Source organism: Elgaria multicarinata, chromosome 6 (assembly GCF_023053635.1).
Source record: "Elgaria multicarinata webbii isolate HBS135686 ecotype San Diego chromosome 6, rElgMul1.1.pri, whole genome shotgun sequence".
NCBI classification, from domain to species: domain Eukaryota; kingdom Metazoa; phylum Chordata; class Lepidosauria; order Squamata; family Anguidae; genus Elgaria; species Elgaria multicarinata.
The window spans coordinates 22250662-22264801 of NC_086176.1; the positions used below are offsets into that span (position 1 = coordinate 22250662).

Genomic DNA, 14140 nt, shown 5'->3' on the forward strand with positions numbered 1-14140 from the left:
CAGTGATTTTAACAGAAGTTTAAACAAAGATCATAGTTGCTATAAATAGTGCACATTATAATTCCTAAACACAAGTCAGAAGACTTTGACAACACCATAGATTTCAAAAGGCTACCCACTCCATGTTGAAATGAGGTGAGTATACCAAAAAGAAAAGGGGGGAGTATGATGTATGAGAATTATGCAAAGAAGTCACCACTGGGCCTCTATTCCCAGTCTGAACCGGTTGGAGAACTGCTCAACCCTTCTTACCGTCCATCCATGTATAACCACAAAGGTTTTACTGGTGTGATTAAAGCTGCATTGTGCTACACTTGTTTGTTGTCCAGGAACAATGAGACAGGTGTCCTCATCAGCCTTTTCAAGCGTCCTTAAAGCAAATTTGCTCTTGATAACATTGAAGTCCCACTTTTTTTCAGTAGTGCTTCCTGAAGAGAAAAGAGAGTATTAAATAGTTTGAAAGAAAGGAAATGCCAGGAAATAGTATGAGCATTCTATATTACGCGCATAGAATGTATGGCCCTGGTTCTGTTGAAGGGCCTCTTTGAGGATGGAATAGAGGGCAGTGGCCCCACATGGATTCCTGGCAAGCCAATGTCCCCAACGACCTCTCTTCCAGAGCAAGCCTTAGAGTTGGCAACTAAGGAGGCAGATGGGCCACCCTGAGGTTGATACCTGGTGTTATCAGGGGCAAGCAGAAAGTAGTTCTGGATCTATTGGTAGATTTCTGGTTGATTTGCAGTAGATCTGCAAGAATTTCTGGCTCCCAGTGGTTTAACAATAGCAGCAACAAAATGATTTCCCTCAGCCCTTTCCTAAATTATACCGATGAAATTAAAAAAGACGGGAGTCAGGGGAGAACCAGAGTGAATAGGGAAGAACGTTAATTCAGCCTTGCAATTTAATCCACAGAAGTTAGCATCCCCCACACAGCACACAGGCCTCATTAGTCCCCGTGGCTGCTCTGATGCCATCCAGTTTACAAAACCTTCCTTGTTTAGGTGACTATATACATGGCTATTTATGAGCCTCCCTTTTCCTTGAATCAAAATCTTTAGCCTTCGCCAGCAGTATCCATCTTGTCCTTTTATCAAAACATGTGGGCGACATGTTCTGCAGAGAAGAAACACACATGCGCACACACACACACCAGTCTAACAGAAAGTGTTTCCATCACATATTCAAGAAGCACAAGTTTTAAAATAAATAAATAAAGGTTTTAAAATCTAGGTTTTAAAGACTTGTTCACAAAATCCTGTATGCTTGACATCCAAGAGACACAAATTACTAAGAACATAAGAAGAGCCTTGCTGGATCAGACCAAGGGTCCATCTAGTCCAGCACTCTGTTCAAACAGTGGCTAGCCAGGGATGAACAAGCAGGACATGGTGCAACAGCACCCTCCCACCCATGTTCCCCAGCAACTGATACACAGGCTTAGGGCTAGTAGCCATTGATAGCCTTTGCCTCCAGGAATTGATCCAACTCCCTTTTTAAAGCTATCCAAATTGGTGCCTATCATTACATCTTGTGGTAGTGAGTTCCATAATTTAACTATGGGCTGTGTGAAGAAGTACTTCCTTTTATTTGTCCTGGATCTCCCACCAATCAGCTTCATAGGATGACCCCGGGTTCTAGTATTTTGAGAGAGGAAGAAAAATGACTCCCTATCTACATTCTCCACACCATGCATAATTTTGTACACCTCTATCATGTCTTCCCTTAGCCTCCTTTTTTTCCAAGATAAACAATCCCACGCTTGTTAAGAGATACACTTTCCATTGGAAAGCATTCAGCTACTAATCTGTGAGAAAGCAAAAGGGTGCCCTTGGATACACCATCGGGTCAGAGGAGCCACTAAGAATTGGGCCAGCTCCACCCCTTCATCTGCATATCACCTGGGTTTTATTAATTGGTCTGACAGAAGAAACCTGGGAACTGGCTTTTGTATATATTGATAAAGTATAATGACCTGCAGACAAACCATTTTTAAGTGGCCTGCATAAAATGATCTCTTACACCAAACACTTTTGAAATGCTACTCTGTGCTTTTATGTATGCTTTGGACATGGCTATCTAGAGGTAGGTTTTAACATAAACACATGATCTAATCTCAGATTGAGTCCTTTATTCAATAGGAAAGCCCATAAGCCTGGGCCTTGAGTCCAATAGACCAAGTAACTCAGCGCTTACTTGGTCTACCTCCATCTATCAAATATTGATACACCTTTTCGTAACACAGGAAACGTCACTACAGCTGCATTGTTTACCCGATTGTGACCTCAATTCATCCTTTTCCAATGTTTCCAGAGTTTCACAATGTTCTGAGAATGTATTTGGGGACTGCAATTCAGAACCAGCAAAAAAAATATTGACACAAGTTCAGCGTATTATATTTGCATACTACAGGAACGAGAGCTAATCTTAAATACATTGGAAGTTTTGTTATTTATCACCTCCCGAAAGAGAGTGTCTTATAAAAGACTCTAAGAATAAGATAATCATATAACATTTTCGTAGCATCCCTCTACTCAATGCATTTAAAATATTGCACCAAAAGGTTTGCAAATCCACTAATGACACAAAAGTTGAGCAGCATTAAATCAGGTTGACAAATCAGCCCAACATATTCACTAGTCTCACATCTAATACACTAAGCTTTAGTTGAAGAAATATCAGCAGTGTCAAGGGGAACATTCTCATTTAAAAGTGAAGCAAAGTAAACCCACATCGTAATACCCCACGTGTAATATATTCCCCAGTTTGAAGTCAGCAGAACTTTGACTTGCCAAAGTCTGTGCGATGGTGCCAGCAGGACTAAAAGGTGTGTGTGTAGTGGGAAGAATGTAAAGCAAACAATTAAGCTCATTTATTTACATAGAAATAGTTTCCAAACGTCGGAATCTATGACTCTTTGGCTCCCCTCCACAGAAAAAAAATGTTTTAATGTGAGAAGGTCCACACATACCATATTGTATATTTTTGGGAACTAAATAAATCTCTTAGAATTAAATGTTCCACTTGTTTATGTTATATAATGCCTTTCACACCACTAATGCTCACTGCCCTCTTTATGGAACTCCCTTTCAAAAGAAATGAATTTACTCCCACACTCTGTACACCCTCTATCACTAGGTGCAAACTTTTTGTTCAGGCTGAAGCTGTCGAACTGCATTTTTTTTAAAAAGACAACTGGTATTAGATTATAGGAATTTTTATATTATTTATTGGCCACTTTTGTATCTCATTTTTATAAGTCTCAATGAGTATTAGAAGTGCAATGCAAACCCTATAAATAAATTAAATGCCCCTCAGTCTATTCCCTGTTTTAAAACACATCTTTAGGGTTACCATATACCTCCTATATGATAATAAATATTTATTTTACCACCAAGAGAAGGAAAACTCTTGTGGCTGAATGGGTCTTAAGTTAAACATAAACTCGTTGCTGTTCTAACTCAGTTATAAATCAACAAAGTTCTGAATGGAATAAAAAGAGCTTTCAACTACACAGAATATATACAGGAAACTCATAATAGACTTCTGGTCATGAAAAGCTTCTGTTCCAAACAGGAAAGCAAGCAAGAACACCATGTCTATACTTTAATTTATACCCTTTTCCGTGTCAATATTTAGCTATTATGCAGCTCCAGTGTGTAATTTCAAAAATGTATAAGCTTTACCAGGTTTTGCCTAGTAAAATCCCTTGGCATGAAAAATCAAGCTATTCCAATTAAATTGTTGTCTTCTAGCTAATGCTAACCTATAAACTGCATTTCTATAGAAGTGTATAGGACTGTTATTAACATTTCTATAGCCTCTTTGAAGACCTCAAATACTTTACAAATATAAACTGTCTAGGCCAGCCGTACCCAACCTGGTACCCTACAGATGTTTTGGACATCAACTCCCATCAACCAAAGCCAATGATGGGAGTTGTACTCCAAAATAGGTTAAGAAAGGCTGGTCTAGACTACACATACTTATGAACCAGATAATGCATAGTGAAACATTACTGCCTACCATTGAAGTGCAATTACTTCCGTGAATGCTAGCAACGGTGAAACTAGTGCGAAACTAGTTAAACACTAGGGGTGTGCAAAGTGGGTCTTCTCTGCCTCGAAATTCGAGCCAGAGCTCCGTAGAGGTGATTCTCTGCCCCCGATTTCTGGAGCTGGTCCCTCTCTCCGCTCTGCTGAATAGTTCGATGAAAAAAACGCTCCATTTTTGGGTAACCGGTACATTCTTGTCAATGGGAATTAACAGAAATGCTCACAGCTCCCTCAGTTTTAAAGATAAACACAAGAAAATTGGCACTGTGACAGCTTTTAAAGAGGGCTTTGGGCATGCCAGCTGTGGAGCATATGCAGTGATTTATAGGGAATTTTTAAAGTCCAAACTCAAATGTCCTCCCAGACACCTCTCATGCCTTGATCTGTATGAAGAGGAAACGAAGCAGCGGGAAGTGCTTAGCACAACAATAACATATATATATATTAATAAAATGCCACAACAGCAGCACACAGCTTGCCCATCCTCAGAGAGGACAGGAGGCTTGCAGGACAAGGAGAAGAAGGCACCCGTCCTCCACTGTCGGTCAGGCATTGGAGTGAGTCCAGTCAGGGCGACAACAGCTTCCCCATAGGAGGCTACACATGGCTTGGAGGAGGACAAGGACACACACACACACCCTGCACTGGAAGCCCAACCAGCCAATAGGAGTAATAGTTTAACTGAAAACAACCTGCCTGACTCAGGTGTAGAAGCTTACTCAATCAGCCCAGCAGCACTTCCACACTGTGGCTGACTTCTATGAGTCTGAACAGAAACACGCAACCAGACTCCCCCTCTCTCTCCTTCTCTAAATCTTACTTTGCAAACAAATGCCCCCTAATTTCACTAATTGACATTCCCTCCCCCAAACACTGTGATTGGTGGAGGGACAGAACAGGGAGGAAGAGCGCTGTGAGAATTCCTAATCGGTTAGCCACAGATGTCAATATCAATTATCAAAAATACCCCAGCCTATCACCCCTTGTTCCTTATTGGGAGGTTTTCAATTAGACACACCACACACACACACACACACAAACATTAGGATAATTTCAGAGATGTGAGGAGTTCCAATTGCGCATGTCTGCACTCTGATATTATTTTATAGGTTTAGAAGTAGCCAATTTTCACTCTGGAAAATAGAATGCTCCATGAATGTTCACAGTTACCAGATAATTCAGGGACGCAGAGCACACCCCTATTAAACACGTCACTTGTATTTGCATGACTATTTTAAAAAATAATAAATAGCAGCTACTGGGCCCCCTGATCAGGATCAGAACCACAGTAAGGAGGGGGACCAACAAAAATCCCCCCTGCACAAAACTGCAATTAGTCCCAGGAGAGAAGCTGTCATAGAATCATAGAATAGCAGAGTTGGAAGGGGCCTACAAGGCCATCGAGTCCAACCCCCTGCTCAATGCAGGAATCCACCCTAAAGCATCCCTGACAGATGGCTGTCCAGCTGCCTCTTGAATGCCTCTAGTGTGGGAGAGCCCACAACCTCACCAGGCAACTGATTCCATTGTCGTACTGCTCTAACAGTCAGGACGTTTTTCCTGATTTCCAGCCGGAATCTGGCTTCCTTTAACTTGAGCCCGTTATTCCGTGTCCTGCACTCTGGGAGGTTCGAGAAGAGATCCTGGCCCTCCTCTGTGTGACAACCTTTTAAGTATTTGAAGAGTACTATCATGTCTCCCCTCAATCTTCTCTTCTCCAGGCTAAACATGCCCAGTTCTTTCAGTCTCTCTTCATAGGGCTTTGTTTCCAGACCCCTGATCATCCACGTTGCCCTCCTCTGAACACGCTCCAGCTTGTCTGCATCCTTCTTGAATTGTGGAGCCCAGAACTGTGATATGTGGATGTATATACCTTTAAGAGGCCTGTAGCTGCTAGTCTCCAGGTCCTCATCGAAGGCCTCTGTTTCTGTCAGTTGGTGTTGTGGGCCTTGCTGAGGGAGTTTGGTGTCACTGTTCTAAGAAGTTTTAGTAATAAAAGAATCCAGCAATGAAAAGACTCTGATGTTATTGCCTTGTAGTCTAAAGGCAAGTGGCAGGCTGAGCAGGTAAGCTCACCCGTATGGTCCCTATGCCTGAGGAATACTACAAGAACTGGACGCAATACTCTAGATGAGGCCTAACTAGGGCCGAATAGAGAGGAACCAGTACCTCACGTGATTTGGAAGCTATACTTCTATTAATGCAGCCCAAAATAGCATTTGCCTTTCTTGCAGCCATATCGCACTGTTGGCTCATATTCAGCTTGCGATGTACAACAATTCCAAGATCCTTCTCGTTTGTAGTATTGCTGAGCCAAGTATCCCCCATCTTGTAACTGTGCCTTTGGTTTTTATTTCCTAAATGTAGAACTTGGCATTTATCCCGATTAAATTTCATCCTGTTGTTTTCCGCCCAGCACTCCAGCCTATCAAGATCACTTTGAAGTTTGTTTCTGTCTTCCAGGGTATTAGCTATCCCACCCAATTTTGTGTCATCTGCAAATTTGATAAGCGTTCCCTGCACCTCCTCGTCCAAATCATTAATAAAAATGTTGAAGAGCACTGGGCCCAGGACTGAGCCCTGCGGTACCCCACTCGTTGCCTCTCCCCAGTTTGAAAAGGTTCCATTGATAAGTACTCTTTGAGTCCGATTCTGTAGCCAACTGTGGATCCACCTAATAGTTGTTCCATCTAGCCCACTTTTAGCTAGTTTGTTAATCAGAATATCATGGGGCACTTTGTCAAAAGCTTTGCTGAAGTCAAGATATATGACATCCACAGCATTCCCACAGTCCACAAGAGAGGTTACCCCATCAAAAAATGAGATCAAATTAGTCTAACAGGACTTGTTCCTGACAAATCCATGTTGGCTTCTAGTGATCACCGCATTGATTTCAAGGTGTTTACAGATTGACTTCTTTATAATCTGCTCCAGGATTTTCCCAGGGATGGATGTCAGACTGACTGGTCTGTAGTTCCCAGGTTCCTCCTTTTTCCCCTTTTCGAAGATAGGGACAACGTTAGCCCTCTTCCAGTCGTCTGGCACCTCACCCGTCTTCCATGATTTTGCAAAGATAATAGACAAAGGTTCTGAGAGTTCATTGACTACTATAAGTGAAAAGGAGGATGCTAATATAAATTCAGAAGAAAAGTATGTTCTATAGCAGAAGAGGGCAACTTGTCACCCTCCAAAAGTTTTGGACTACAACTCCCATCAGCTCTAGCCAGCATAGCCAATGGTGGGGGATGAAGGGAGTTGTAGGGCAAATATCTGGAGGACCACAAGTAGCCCACCCGCTCTATGGGATGTACGCAGATTTAGTCATATGTACAATAGACCCACTCAAATCAATGGAGCCTAAATATGTCTATGTCTGGTTACAACCCTATGAAACTGTGCTCATGCAGCAACATTTACTGGATTCCATGTGCATAGAAAAATCTGTTTTATTGTGGTTAACAAAAATAACAATACTTACACAATTGACATTGTGCTTTTTGCATATTCAAAGCATTCCACATACACTACGGATACAACCTAGCCCACCTTAAGCTCCTACCTGATAGGGCTGTTATGAGAATTGCTGATTTAGATAATGTACATGAAGCACTCTGAACACTAGAAATCTGCTAAATATTGTTTTAAGTCCAATAATTTCAGTAGGAAAGTTTTAAGTATGTGCTAAAATACAATTCAAATCAATCTAAAAAATAGGTAGGTCATTCTGCAAATTCAGGGTAGTATTGAGCTTAAGGCTACCTAGTTAGCTCATGGCCAAGGTAAGATTTGAACAGGGGATTTTCTCACATACAAGCTCTCATTCTTAGTTGTTATGCTTCAGCAGCGACTCCAGTAGTGAAGTCAATGATCCTATTTTCATGTAATGTCTCATGGATTCTATACTATAGCCACAAAGGTTAGTGAGCCAACTTAAGTCCCATTCATTTCAAAGTGTCTACTCTATGTAGGACTAAGATTGCAGATAATTTTCTCTGGAAGACACAGTACTGGTTTCTAGAGCCCAATTAAGAATTTAAAGGACCAGCTACATATTACATGAGCCAAAGGATGCTGCTGAAAACAGTACTCCTATGAGAACTGAAGACCATAAACAAGTTAAAAACAATCTAGAAAAAGGGGTGGTAGCAAATTTAGGAGGAAAACCATTTCCCCCAAGATTTTCAAAAAACTCCCCAAGATTTTTTTTCTGCACCACCACCACCCTCCGTTTTTTTAGGCCTTCACATTTCTAGTCACTTCATACATCTCCTTCCCTGCATTAAAGATAGCCTGCGGTCTCTGCTCCTATTTGGATGCTGCAATTATGACAATGAACTGCTCACACTGTACATTTTTGCTAATAGATGCGCCAATCACAAATGTGCCCTATTTCCATGTTGGATTGCGTTCTATTCATTATAAAGGCACATTCAATCCACTCACTGAGCAATATAAGGTAATTCATCAAGGTTTACGATGAACCTAACAGAAGAACATAAATTATAGGATTTCTCTAGCAATGACTACTTGCATCCCTACAACAAACACAAGATATCACTGATATATTACATTATTTGGCCTCCATTTTGATTTCATCATTATTTAATAACACTGTGGCAAATTGGATACAAAGCAAGCAAAACATTGATGGAATTATATACTGTCACAGGGCAGAGCCTCAGTTAACCCAGACTAGTATAGCCCCATTTTAAAAAAGTAAATATGAACATATTTTCAAATAGCAACGTCTATACAAACAACAGTATTTCAGAAGCAACTATTTCTACTGCACATAAGAGGCTGCAATTCAGTTAACGCTTTGACATGAATGCATCAGTCATATTAAGTAAATGGTCAGAATTTTTATATAACCCATCATCCACAGTAAAATGAGTTTTGTACCCTATAAAATCCCTTTCAAATGAGACTGAAAGTTATATGTTGCATTTTTTCAGAACTGGGGGAGGGATTTAAGTATGTCATATTGTTAACTTCTTGCACTGTAAGTTTAACAACTTGACTATCCAACAAAATAGGAAAGCTTGTTTAACTTCTCAAAAAAATAAGAAATCTTTGTGACTCCAATTCTGCTATCAACAGCAGGTTGGTGGAATGTTGCTAACACACTGCTCCACTGGTTAGGAACAAAAGCCCACCATCTGACATACAGTGTTGTACTAGAACCAAATTTAATCCTTGAGGAATTGGTACTTAACTTGGCTGCAAATGATGTATTTGCAAGGGAGATTGCAAAAACCTTTGGCTTTTTTTTTTTTTGTACTTAACTGAAGGATTCTCTTTGCCATTCTTATCATTTTCTACATTTTAGTGATGTATACTCTCACAGCTTAGCTGCATGGACCTGCTCTACTTACCTCAGGCTGGTGACCTAAAATTAAGCTGATAAAGTATACAGAACTTTAAAAAGCCGTGTTCCGAAGCTTGAAAGGAACATGCTAGTGCTGCCTTTGGCAGAAGGTCTGAAAGAGTCATCCTGCATTTAAGCTATGCATGTAAATCTGAATTGATATGATTTTGGACTGCTGAAAATGCAGGATCCGTAACTGGATGTGCAGTCTATGCAAACATACGTTGTACAGTGGCTGGGGGATACTGGGAGTAGTAGGACTTTTGTCTGCCTAAACATGCACAGGAGTGCTCCCTAAACATAACTAAAAAGTTGTGGTTCTGATAACTATGCCTACAAACCTATGTGCCCTTACTTCAGAGTAAGCCCCTGCGGCGACGACACCTCACACACAAGGCTTTGACGCGCACACCTCCCTCAGGCTAAGCACCACCACTTAAATACCTGAGGAAAGGGTAAAAAGAAAAATATAACCTTTCCCTTATAGCAGAGGGAAAAGGTAAGGGGATTTGGAAAAGGCTTTTCTGTGAATATAGCAGGCTGAAGGTTTAATATAATGTGTTTATTCATGAACCAATAGCGCAGGAGACACAGCCAAACTGACACGTGGTTTTATGGTAGCAAAATAAAGAAAATGTTTATTGTTGTTTACAGTTCTTAGTTCCTTCAAATTCTATTCCAGTCCTGCCTATTCTTAAGAATACTGGTAGTAACAAATCTAATAATAATAATAATAATAATAATAATAATAATAATAATAATAATAATCCTTAGTCCCTATGATCACTCACTCACTCTTCACACAACTCCTGACAAGAAATCACACAACTAAGCACATCTACCCTCCAAATCCAATCACCAACTGAAAACCTCAGACAACTCAGCTCCCCCATATATAAACTCCTCTCCCTTTCCATAGCATCACCAGCCACACCCACTCAATCCAGCATTCTGTACTCTCTAGACATACCCATACCTAAGGGAATAAAAATATGGGTAGTGCCAAAGCCCCCATTAAAACCACAGGGATTTACTTTGAGTACATACATATAGGATGAGGCATTAAAAGGGTATGATATATGTTTACTTAGAAATCCCACTGCTTTCAATAAGATGGATTTGCAACTAATAGTAAGATCCAGAGACTTAGTCATACTTAGAGTAGACCCGCTGAACTCAATGGGACTTAAGTTAGTCATATAGGTTTGCAGCATTAGCCAATCAACCACACGCATATCTAATCAGGGTCTCAGACCAATCAGATCCTTCATCAGACCAATCAGATCCTTCTGCCATATAGAAAGGCCTGGCAATCAGTTTATCCCACCTAGAGAAAACCATCACCAGCTAATCACAAATATTAAGTTATACTTTCCCTACAAATGTATGAAATTGGCATCTTGTGTACTAAAGATTAGGTTATCTATTGCCTCCTGCTTTTACACTCTGTTTGTCATTTTCCCAGCAAGACCTCTGTTATCTTTAACTACTAGATGGCAAGCAGAAATGCAACAGTTGAAGCATTTTCTGGCATGGATATGCAGTTTTAGAAGTAACAAAAACTTGCTACTTTTCTTCCTGTCACAATCTGTTAAAAGCACATACATTTTGCACCTGCAGCCATGAGGCAGATTGCAATATTACACAAGATATGAATATTTAGATAGTTAAAATATAGTCAATAGGCAACTAATCCATAGGACAACCTGAGAGAATGTTAATGAGCATTTTACCAAGTAACAACTTCATCACTGTTGTACTTGGTAAAATGCTCATTAATATTCACCCAGGCTATGCTTAAAGATGACAACAAAGGAGTGATTTCTCTCTACTAGCTCTAGCTCTGTATGGGGGTGATTGTGGTTTATCTAGTCCCCAAAGAGGGAAGGCAGTGCTCTCCAGTCCCAGTGGCACCATCATCCTGTTCCCTACTGTGGCGTTACACCCCACAAATCAGTTCCCTAATGTATGTCTAAGATATGTAAATCTATTGTGTTTAGAATGTTGACCTGAGTGGGTGGAGATTGAATATCTTAGGAGGGGGGAGGAGGATATATAAGGGAATGACTGAGGTAATAGGGAGGTGTTTTTAAAGTACTTGGGTTCAAGGGGAGAATTAGAGGAACAGGGTAAAGAGGGTTGTCTTTTGTGTGTAGTGTGCAGTTGGTGTATATTAAACAATCCTGATAATAAAGAAAGTTTAAGAGTGAAGGTGTGAGAGAAAGGAAAGTGTGTATGAGAAGAAAGAATTGGATGAGAGGTTTTAACAAGGGTCTGGAAAGTTTTATTATGAAACAAAGTTTGTGAACATTGAAATAAATTTTTATTCAGTTTGTTTTACTACCACAAAAAAAACCCACATGTCTCCTTGGCATTTATCATCTGTAGTTATATACATATAACACCCGTTCTGACATTAATTCACCATCAGCACATATAATTCACAGCACGTTATTTTATTCCTGAAATTATTTCTGTTTAACCCTTTCTCCACATAGTTTGTAGAAAGGTGGTGTTTGTCCCTCACCTCAGGCTCATAAAGTGGTGGTGCTTAGCTTGAGCACGGAGTGTCCGCGGACAGGCCTGTTGTCCGCGGACAGAGCCTGTGTCGTGGCACCTACCATTGGTAAATGTGCCCTTCCACATCCCTGCAAGTCCTGATTAGCCTGTTGAAATGGAATAAATTTAATTTGTAGTTAAAAAAAGAACAACTGTGCAGAAATGGCTTTCCACACACACCTCTGCAGCAAGTCTAACAGCTTGGTGAAACTGACAAAGCTTGTCAATTTCAAGCTGTGTCCTAGTGAGCTGCTGGGAGTAGGATAAGACTAACAGTTTTGGCACCCTGGGCAGGACAACCTGCTTGGGCAGGAGAAGCATGATTGCATGCAACTACCAGCAACGTGACTGTCATTACTGACACAGGTGAGACAACAGCCATCTCCCATCTGCAAAGATTACACTGGCATTTTTAAGTGAAAGCTTTAAAAATGGAAGCACATCAGCAACACTTGGGACAACATGGGAACACAGTGGTGTGGGGATAAACAATGGCTGAGTTTGGACAACATGCTAATCAACCCGGGGTGTGGGGGGGATAGGAACAAAATGGAAAACAACCATTGATTAGCATGTCATCCGAACTCACCCATGGTGTGGATTTTCAGAAGTTAGCAGATGGTGTCAATTCCAGAGAAATTGGCTAGCGCAGGAGTTCTCATTCCCTCCATTTCATAAATGAAAGAATGTGCAGGGGGTTTGCATTTGGGACATTTCTGTTCTCACTGCTGGAGATTATCTCCCCCACACCACCACCTTATTACACATTGCTAAAAGCTCGTCTGCAGTCTGTATTCATTTGTTCAGCAATAACTTGTTCTTTGCCAATTTAAATGTATTTTTTTCCTATTTTTAACCAAAAGGTCATCATCCTATCATCCACATCATGAACACATTAAAGATGAACCTCACCAGCTAAACCATGTGTGAATTGTCAGGCTGTGCACTTCGGTGTTTCAGCTCCTGCATCTTATCTCCAGTCTGTTTCCACTCTTCCACAAAGATCTAACTTTGTGGGGGACGGGACTAATCACCAAATTCTTCCCAAAAGACAAAATAGGAGAAAACAAGGGGAAATATTTCCCTGGGGTATATATAATAAAAGAAGAGCTAGTAAACGGACCAACAAAAAATAATCTGTGTGAAGCCATTGAATAAGGTAAATACAAAGCCAAGTTTTTGTTTGTGGGGAGAGAGCCGGCACTACCATTAGACCAACTAGGCAGCCACCTAGGTCACAGTCCTCAGAGGGGCACAGTACTGACCTTTAAGGATCACAGTTTTATACAAATTAGCTGTTTTAAGGGGGGGGGAAAACATAATAAGTTCAAGTTTTGTGCTTTTTATTTTTTCTACAAAATATGTTCTTAAAAATCGAAGTTGGCAATTTGTGTGTGCGCGCACACGCAAGTAGCTCGCCTTGCCTAGGGAGGAAAACAGCCTGGCACCAGCCCTGGGGCGGGGAGGGGCATTTTGCTTTCACTGTGCTCTCCTATTATTAGATTACACAAGTTGTGGGCAAGGAAACCCTTGGAAAGCGCTCTCCACTATCCTCCCCGCCCTTCTTTCTCTTTGCTACAGCAGCACTTTCTCACGGGTACCTCCTTCCTCCCCGCCCCTTGCGAGGTACTTTCATCTTCCAAGGCGCATCCCAGGAACTGAACACACACACACCGAAGCCTCGCTCAGCACTGCCTGCCTGCCTGCCTGCTTCCACAAGGGCCGCGCCCCGGCTCCCAGAAGCCCCTGAACCAGGGTGACCTTGGCCCACGTTCCATGCATTCCTGGACTCGCGCGCCACGTTGGAGTTACTAGCGGTCACCAGAGAGCGCAGCAGCAGCAGCCGCCGCCGCCGGCTGGCCCCTTTCCCGCCCAGGACACGCCTCCAGTCCAGCGTGCATGTCGGAGGAGCCTGCCCATTCCTGACTCGGCGGCGGGACGAACCAGAGCAGCGGCAAAGAAACCAAAACAAACGTGGAAGGAAGTTCCTTGCCGTACAGCCACGCAGAGGCTGCCTCACCCAGCAGTCCTCCTTCACACCGCACGGTTACACTTATGGGACTCTCTACTGAAAGTTGTCGTGATGGCCACCAGTTTGGATAGCTCTAAAAGGGGGTTGGATAAATTCCTGGAGGAGAAGGCTATCAATGGCAACTAGTCC

The 14140-nt window shown here is 41.6% G+C and overlaps 1 protein-coding gene across 1 annotated transcript in view; it reads right to left on the reverse strand.

Moving 5' to 3' along the window:
* LPL (lipoprotein lipase) overlaps positions 1-14140 on the reverse strand; it is a 36183-nt gene that overhangs the window by 20454 nt on the left and 1589 nt on the right. Inside the window, exon 2 of the mRNA XM_063129143.1 lies at positions 253-428. Within this exon, the coding sequence (XP_062985213.1) occupies positions 253-428 (176 nt within the window). The remainder of the gene's footprint in view (positions 1-252; positions 429-14140) is intronic.